The following is a 9,574-nucleotide window of genomic DNA, read 5'->3' on the forward strand; positions in this document are numbered from 1 at the left end:
CCCTCATCCATTTCCTCTGCCTCGATCTCCACCGTCACATTCATCGTCATCGTGTCCTTTGCCTTCGTCAATCCGCCGGCGTCTCCCCCTCTCCGATCACCTCGCCGTGGTAGTAAATCATCATCGTGGCTTTTGAGTATTTGAACGATGCGACATTAGGATTCCGCACGAAGACACTAGCCACAACGAGTATGCCACCATTTGAAAGGAAGAACGGTGAGTTTTAAATTATTATTAAGTTAAATTAGATGAAATCCAATTAAGCGTTAGATTTTGACTTAGTAATAACTCAGGCAAACCTAAACAATCGTAGTGTCAAGTTATGATATTATTGAATACTCAACCTGGCTTTTACAACTTTACAAATAATAATAGAAATAATAACTATATGACAAATAATTAAACTAAATACCAAACAATACTCTTAAAACAACCCTTCGCCCCTCTCTTTCTACTCCCTATAAACACAACCTTCATACCACTTCATGTTAGAAGAATTTGATTATGGGGTTAGTTTAAATATTTGATTTGTTTACAAGATTTTTGTTTCCAAGATTTTTGTTTCCAAGATTTGTGGTTAGTTTCTATTTAGGGTTATTTGTAAGACTACAAAAGCCAAGTTCAATATTCAATAATATTATCACTTCAAGCTTCAATTGTTTATGTTTCTAGCTTAGTTGTGTCAAAACCTAGCAATTGGTATCAGAGCCGCAATTTTTTAGTGATCAAATAGAGAGAGTATGAGTGAAGACAAAGTTTTAATGAAGATCCCTCACTTCGATGGTCACTTTGATCATTTTAGTGATGGAGTGAGCTGATGGAATATTTGCTCAGCGCAAAAGGTCTATGGAGTGTGGTGGAGATTGGTTTCTCAGGTCAAGAGGAAGGAACAAAGTTGACTGAGGCACAAAAGGGCCACCTTGATGATGCTAGACTCAAAGATCACCAAGTAAAGCGTTACCTCTTCCAGGCAATTTATCGAACTGTCTGTGAGCAAATCTTGGATCGTCGCACAGCCAAAGATTGTTTGGGACTCAATGAAACGAAAATTTTGTGGAAACCAAAAAGTGAAGAAATCTCTCCTTAATGCATTAAGGAGAGAATTTGAGATCCTAGAGATGAAGAATGATAAAAGCATCAAAGATTATTTTGCAAGAGTGATGATAACCTCCAACAAGATGAGAAGCAATGGAGAAGATATACCAGACGAGAAAATTGTAGAAAAAATTCTGCGTACCCTGACTGAAAAATTTAATTATGTTGTAGTATCCATGGAGGAATCCAAAGATACCGATAACATGTCCATTGATGAATTACACAGTTCATTAGTGGTGCATGAACAAAAATTACGAAGATCCTGACAGAAAACACACATACGAGGAAGTGATTTTTGCACAATAACGTTATTCTCTAAGAGAGACAATACTTAGAAAATAAACAAAATCAACTTACTTATTTTATTCAACTTGTTACACAGTATATATATAGACAGAGAGAAAAACTAACTTCTTACAATCTTAGCCACACATTAATAACGGCTAGTAACTTCCCTGGATCTTATCCACAAATACTAAAACTTACATAATTTAAAATATAAACGGAAAATACAAATGAATTACGGTTAATACAAGATTAAATAAACTAACAAATCATCCCCTTAATCTTGTATTTCGATCTTCACATTCTTACATTCTTCAAACCAATTCTTTCTCGAAGCTCCACAAATTTTTGTCGTCCTATTGGCTTCGTAAGTATATAAGCCAATTAATCCTCAGTTTTTACATGATCCACTTCAATCTCTCCTTTTTGCACACATTCACGAATGAATTGGAACCTCGTGTCTATATGTTTGCTGCGATCATGATGAACTGGTTTTTTCGCTAATGCTATAGCAGACTTGTTATCGATATTTAAACGAACTGGATTTACTTCCTTCCCATGCAATTCCTTCAGTAAACGTCATAACCACATTCCTTGACAAGCAGCTGACGTCGCCGCAATATACTCCGCTTCACAGGATGAAAGTGCCATCATCTTTTGTTTCTTTGAAGTCCATGTAATTGGATTGCCATATAAGAAAAACAATGTCCCCGTTGTGCTCTTTCGATCATCTATATCTCCAGCAAGATCACTATCACTATATCCGATTAATCGATTCTCTACTTGCTTTGCCTTCACATAATGACATCCAATATCAATGGTTCCTTTCACGTACCTGAGTATTTGCTTCACAGCTTCCATATGAACCATAGTCGGAGCTTCCATATAACGACTCATAACTCCAACGAAATATGATAGGTCAGGTCGTGTGTTCACTAAATAACGAAGACTTCCGATAATAATCTTCTAAGGAGTGGAATCAACAGATGGACAATTACTCGCTTTGCTTAACTTTATTTTTGGCTCCATAGGAAAACATGACACGGATTACAATCCATCATTCCAAGTTTTGCCAAAAGCTTTGCCGCATAACTCGACTGAGATTACCTGATTCCATCAACATCTTGTTTAACTTCTATTCCCAAATAATAAGACAGGAAACCTAAATCACTCATTTCAAGCAACTTCTTCATTTGTTGGTTGAAGCTCAAAATATCATCCTTGCTTGACCCAACAATAATTAAATCATCAACATAAACTCCAACTATCTAAATTTTATTTTCTTTCCAACGTGTATACACAGCATGCTCTAAAGGACATTTTTGAAATCCAAGAGACTTTAAGCAATTATCCAGTTTTGCATTCCAGGCACGAGGTGCTTGACGTAAGACATACAATGCTTTCCGAAGTCGTAAAACACTCCCTTCTCGACCTTCCACAGCATAAACCTCTTCCTTCAACTCACCATTAAGAAACGCTGACTTGACATCCATATGATGAATCTCCCAACTCTCCTGCTCTGCTATAGCAATCAAGACTCGCACTGTTTCAAGCCTTGCAACAGGTGCAAATACCTCATCAAAATCCACTCCATATTTCTAGACAAAACCCTTTGCGACTAAACGGGCTTTATACCTCACGATCTCCCCATTCGAATTTCTATAAAACTTACATACCCATTTCAACCCGATTGCTCGATGTCCCTTTGGTAGTTTTGCAAACTCTCACGTGCCATTTTGTTTCAATAACAGACAACTCTTCTAGCATTGCTTGCTGCCATTTTTCATTATCTCTTGCTTCCATATATGAATTTGACTCCTCAAATGAAAGAAAACACATCCCAGCTTCTTCATTCAACTCAATAGAATCAGAGTAAATTTCTCTTCACGATCGAAATTTTCTTGGACTAGATGAGACGAATGAATCGTCTCCTGGTGATAAATCATTTGCTGGTGATGAATCGTCTCCCAATATAGTCCCTAATGATTCTCCCCGCTCTTCTAAAATGTCCTCGTCATTCACATAGACCTGTGGATCATAATGAACAACGAATTTACCACCTTCCTTCTTATTTTCTTTCAATTGTTGCAAATCCCATTTATATTCTTCTTCTTCTAGGAACTTGACGTCTCGGCTGATATGAAGTCTTTTCGCTTTAGGATCATACAAACGATAAGCTTTTGAACCTGCTTCATATCCCACTAAAATCATTGGCACACTTCGGTCTTGTAATTTGGTTAAATTTGGTGTTGTATTTCTTCCATACGCCAGGCTTTCGAACACTCTAAAATGCTCTACATTAGGCTTTCTTCCGCCCCATTTCTCATAAGAAGTTGCTTCAATTACACTCTTCGTTGGGGATCTATTAAGGATTTAGACAACTGTCTTCACCGCTTCTGCCCAGAAATACATCGGCAAATTTTTGCACTTCAACATGCTTCGCACCATTGCAATAACAGCTTGGTTTCGTCGTTCAACCACACCATTTTGTTGCGGAGAATAGGGTGCTGTTAAATATCTTTTAATCCCACTGCTCTCACAATATTCTTTGAACTCAATACTTGTAAATTCTCCATCTCTATCAGTTCTAAGCGCTTGCAATTTCTTTCCGGATTCAGCTTCAATTTTATTTTTTACACGTTTGAATCCCAAGAATGCATCAGTTTTGTTTTTGAGCAATTCAATCCACATATATCTACTAAAATCATCTACCAACAGCAAGAAGAATTTATTACCTCCATGAGTTGTTGGAGTAATTGGACCACACAAATCGCCATGCACCAATTGTAGAACACTAACGGCTCGAAAATTCGCTTGTTGTGGGAATGGTGTTCTTCGTTGTTTAGTGATTACACAAATATCACAAACTTGTTCGATCCTTTCAACATGCGGAATTCCTTTCACCATTTGTTTCGTAGACAGGTTTCTTAAAGCCTCAAAATTCAAATGCCCATATCTAGCGTGCCACAACCAAGAATCTTCAGACAACGTACCAAGTAGACATGTTGGTTTCGTTGTTTTTAGGCTAATTGTATATAGCCTATTTCTTGACCGCTTCACTTTTGCCAAGAACTCCTTTGCCTTTGTGAAAATGACAAGTAAACCATGTTCGATCTAAACTTTACAGCCCTGTTCATCCAATTGTCCTAAACTTATAATGTTACTTTTAAGTTTAGGAATGAATTATACATCGGAAAGGATACAGTGATCTCCATTTTCACATTGCAGCATCACATCTCCACGTCTTTTTATCTCTACAAGTGATCCATCTCCGAACTTCACCGTGCCGGTCACTGACTCGTTCAATTCCGAGAACCCACTTCGACAACCAGTCATATGATTGCTGGCTCCCGTATCTAGGAACCAAGTGTTGTTTTTCTTCTCGATTTCTTCCGGGACAACCTTCTCTTCTTAAAGAGCCATCTCCGTCAACTCTAGTGAACCGAGATTTCAGACTTCACAAACTTGTGCTGTAAGTAAGACTGACTCATCCTCATCACCTTGCATCTCAGTCAAGTGTGCCTGATCCTCCCTTTTTTTCGATCTACAGTGGGATACATAATGGCCAATCTTTTGACAATTATAACATTTCACCTTCCGACATTCTGAGGCATAGTGGCCTAGGCCTTGACAATTGTAGCCTTTTACCTTGCTCTTGTCACGCTTCTTCTCTTGATGTAATGAGTCGTTTCCACGCCCATGACCTCTCCCTCTCCAGCGACCACTGCGACCTCGCCCTCGGCTATGGCCTCCATTTTCGCTACGTTTTTTCTCGAACGTTGAAATTTCACCTTTGCCTTTAAGTTCTTTTGCTTTCCATTCTCCTTTTGTAAATAAGACATGCTCAGCATTCTCTTTGTTGCCACCGATCCGTTCCTCGTATGCTTTAAGACGGCCGATGACTTCCTCCATGGTCATCACCTTTAAATCGACAAATTGCTCTATTGCCGATGCGATATGAAGAAACTTAGAAGGTACTGAACGGAGAAATTTTTTCACCAAGCATGCCTCTTCAAACTTGTCTCCAAATGTACGTATTTTATTAACAACTCCTGTCAATCTTGCTGCATAATCATCAATAGTCTCGGACTCCTTCATATTCATAACTTCGAACTCAAAATTCAGAGTTTGAATCTTTGCCTCCTTTACCCGTTCAGCACCCACATGAATAGTTTTTAACGTCTGCCATGCTTCTTTTGCTGTCTCTTTCTCTGCCAACAAAAACAACATCTCCTCAGGGATTGCTTGATAGATAGCTGCTAAGGCCATTTGATCCTTCCTTTCATTAAGACTATCTAGAGACTCGGTTGATTGGATTGTGTCCCACACCCCTTGGGCACGCAAATAGACCTTCATCTTCATAGCCCATGCTGACTAGTTGGTTCTCGATAACGTCGGGTATTGGAGTGATACCAGACCTTCCTTTTGTTGGGTTTTATGTCCTAAAACTCATAGTTTGTAAACAAAGATATATTCTATTTTCAATAAAGTTATTATTGATGTTTATTAAGTAAAAATTGTTATTGAATAAAGTGAACTTGACGATCATTAATCTAAATCCAATAAACTAAGAACACTCTGGCTATAGTATGATTACTTGAACTATATGTAGAGACATAAGAGTGGATCAAGTTCAAGTATATAGTCAAAATGATCTATAGTATAAGGATAAGGCTGAGTACTTTATTCTGGGGACACTATGGATGCGGCCCACTTTTGTATATGATATAAACAATGTGATCACTAAATTGTGCATGTGGAGACATGTGAGTGGGGGCGTCCTATGCAATGAGTATTGAATAAGATCGGACCATGAAGAAAACCACTCTCACTTTATAAAGTCGTTTACTGTTGAGACTGATTTTCTTTTCATTCGATAACCTAGGTAACTCGGTTTTAATCCTGAGCTAACCATGAACTCCTGTTTATTCGGAATTATCCTTAGATTTGCATGGGTGAGAGTGGCTCTAGTTCGCCGACTCAACAGGCCTCCCATTTCAGGGGTAAGACTGGGTGAATGGCTGGGGACGTGGGGTGCAAGACGGAATTCACTCCTACCCACTTTTAGGGATAGAAGAAAGGTAGTTCCCTTAAGCACTGACTCCAGGTCTTGAACAAGGGGCCCCACCCTCTCATTGGCCTGAGAGGGATTCGGTTTACTGGTTGGACCACAAACCAATTGTTCATTAGAGGATCAGTGAGACATAAGGAACAAGAAGTAACTTCAGGGGTAAAACGGTAAATTGACCCAGCTCTAGTTACGAACAACCTGTGAAGGATCGACTTACTAATCATGGTTATATCAGATGGACAGAAATATATCTATAGTGAGGGGAGTGCAACTACTAGGCTATAGTGGAGTGTCCTAGTAGTTAACGAATGTTGGTTAACCAGGTTAATGAGTTTAATCGGTTAATCTTGGATCGTTGGAGCCCATGATCTATAGGTCCATTAGGTCCCTCTGGTAGCTCATATCGGACTAAACCATAGAACAGTGTGACGAGTGAGTTCGAAGTGTTCGAATTCAAATTAGGGAATATGCGTTACATATATACGATATATTTAACCGCAATTTTGTTTTATTTACGAATTAAACGAAAAGAGAGAATCTGAGATATTTAAATAAGATTTAAATATCTTAATCAATTATGTGTCGGAATTGATTGGGATTGGCATTTGAATTAATATTAAATATTAATTAAATAGTTTAATTAATCATTTAATGTTACTTTAATTTGAAATTCATTATTCAAATTAATTGTTGAATTAAAATGAAGAAAGTCAAAATGTTGACTTTCATCTAATGGAAAAATCCATGTTAGTGGAATTTTGAGGTGTCAAAATTTGGTTTAACCAAACTTGCATGTTTGCCAAATAAACCCCACAAGTTTGAGTGGAATTTTGAGTGTCAAAATTTGGTTAACTCAAACATGCATGCTTGCCACATAATCCCAAACATTTGAGTGGAATTTTAAGTGTCAAAATTTGGTGATCTCAAGTTTGCATGAACATGCAAACTTGACTCTTTAAATAGAGTGATCATGATACTTGGAGGGGATTCTTCATCTTGATGAAAAACCTTGAGAAAAACTTCTCACAAACACTCTCTTTCACATATACAAAATCCCTCCCAAGTTTAGTCACTCACCGGATTCCACAATCCCGTTCTAAGGCCGGAGGATAGTGGAGAAGACACTAGTGGTGGTTCGAAACCGGTTCGTGAGGCAAAAGGAGTTTGAACTACAAAAGGTTAGTATTTAAACTCATTAAGTTTTAATACTTATGAACATGCTAGTAATTTACAATAATTGATGTTCTAAAAGTGCCTAAGATCCAAATTGCTTCCGCATGTGTTATATTAACACCATCAATTGGTATCAGAGCAAGTTTTAGGCACTTTATTTACATTAATTTGATCATGGTGGGTACCATTTCATGCATGAAATTTGTGGTTGCTAAAGTGGATGGTTTTGGTTTTGGCATTTTTTTTATGCTTCCATTTGATACAATTATTGTAATAAGCCTAAGGTGTATGGGCTTTAATGAATGAAGAAAGGTCTGTAATTTTTATGGAGTCATTAGAGTCCATTTTAGGTTGTAATTGATCGAAAATGGAAGAGATAAGCAAGCTGAATCGAAGAAGATGGAAGAGGCGGTTCGGGTGTTTTTTCTGTCGTTGGGGACCGATTGAACATTTTTAAGGGTTGGTTTGTCCAGTTCGTGATCCTCGGGAGCGGCTCAAGTTATTTTTAATTATTAATGTAATAATTTAGTTAATTGCTTGCTTTAAAATGCCAAAACCAACCCACTTTAGTGTGTTTGATTAATTATGCATTATGAATGTATGTTTTAATTAAATAGAAAATGTATATGCATAAAGTATGTCATATAGATTTAAAATCCCACCATAGGCTAAGCATGTTTCATGCATTCCAAGTATGTTATAAGTGTTATAATGTATAGTATGCATGTCTTAGGGTTCCATGAGTGATAGATATAAATTGTTATATTATTGCATGGAATGGATGATTATATAAATTGTTATATAAAGCATGTTATAGGTTATTTTCAACGTCATAAAATGAGGTAGACGTTAAAATCTATAATAAAGATAAGTGCATGCTCACTAAGGGTTAAGAACCGAGCACGATCAATTTTAACAGTTAAAAAGGCTCGATGTCTTATAAAATTGCGGTTACAAGAAAGCTCACCTGGCACGATCTTGTCTAAGGCTGAAGGTACTTAAGTTGACGGTTTACGGAACACCCACTACCTGGAGATCGGACCAGTACTTGAGCTTAGTTAGCCCAGTTTTATGAGCATGCTTAAGTGGTGTAAGATTTAGAAAAATCACCTAGACTTAAGTTATATTTAATTAGCCGGAATATACTTAAGTAAAGAGTATACCCAACCATCTAAAAAACTTAGTGGGAGGAAAAAGGTGTATAAGATACATCGTTTTCTCTTCACGCTCTCTGTAAAATTCACACAGTGAGATTCATGCTCGGCCTCGTGTCGCCCTGGGAGCGTCCTCCATTCGGAAGCTATTTGCATGAGTCAATAACAAGGTGAATTGAGAAAGTATTTATAGTAAGTGGGAGAAGGAAGTCAACACGTCCTATGGTCTCCACCACTAGGTTGCACCGTGAGATTCCCATGTTCCGCCTGCATGTTGCCCTAGAGCAACTACCCATTCGGAGGGTCGTAACATGGGAGTCGGAACAACGCAAACTCCAGAAATGGATAGGATTTCTTAAGTCCATTCCCAACTTTGGCTTTTTCATTCGATAGCGTTGTTGGGACCGATTTCTGAGGTCTGAAATTGGTGGGTCACACTTGCGAAGAATTACTAAGAGTTAGTATATTCTTGACCAAAATAGCGATAACTAAAACACTATAGGAACAAGAGTTATTCTGGAATTAGTGTTTAAGTCAAGAATGTCTTGGTTTAGTGAATGAGTGATTGACTGCCCCTCGGTAGCAGTTGCTCTAACTCACTAAAGTATCGTTGCAAATTAATAATGATTTGGGTGCATTATTATGTTTGCTAAAACTGATTGGATTAAACAGGATTAAGTCAAATCACTAATAGAATTTTCTTTATATCACAGCATGACAAACTCAATAGTACAATTACTCGCTTCTGAGAAATTAAACGGCGAAAACTACACAACTTGGAAATCAAACCTAAACA

The 9,574-nt window shown here is 37.7% G+C and overlaps 1 protein-coding gene across 1 annotated transcript; it reads right to left on the bottom strand.

The window, feature by feature from the left end:
* Positions 1-4,830: 4,830 nt before the first annotated feature.
* LOC111439274 lies at positions 4,831-5,742 on the bottom strand. Its single transcript, XM_023077045.1, has one exon. The coding sequence runs from the start codon at positions 5,740-5,742 to the stop codon at positions 4,831-4,833; it is 912 nt and encodes a 303-aa protein (XP_022932813.1).
* Between the last annotated feature and the right edge of the window lie 3,832 nt (positions 5,743-9,574).

This window comes from Cucurbita moschata, unplaced genomic scaffold (assembly GCF_002738365.1).
Source record: "Cucurbita moschata cultivar Rifu unplaced genomic scaffold, Cmos_1.0 Cmo_Scf00089, whole genome shotgun sequence".
NCBI lineage: Eukaryota > Viridiplantae > Streptophyta > Magnoliopsida > Cucurbitales > Cucurbitaceae > Cucurbita > Cucurbita moschata.

Bases quoted from the DNA above. Each gene is read 5' to 3' on its own strand.
- LOC111439274 (XM_023077045.1), bottom strand. From the start codon at position 5,742: ATGAAGATGAAGGTCTATTTGCGTGCCCAAGGGGTGTGGGACACAATC.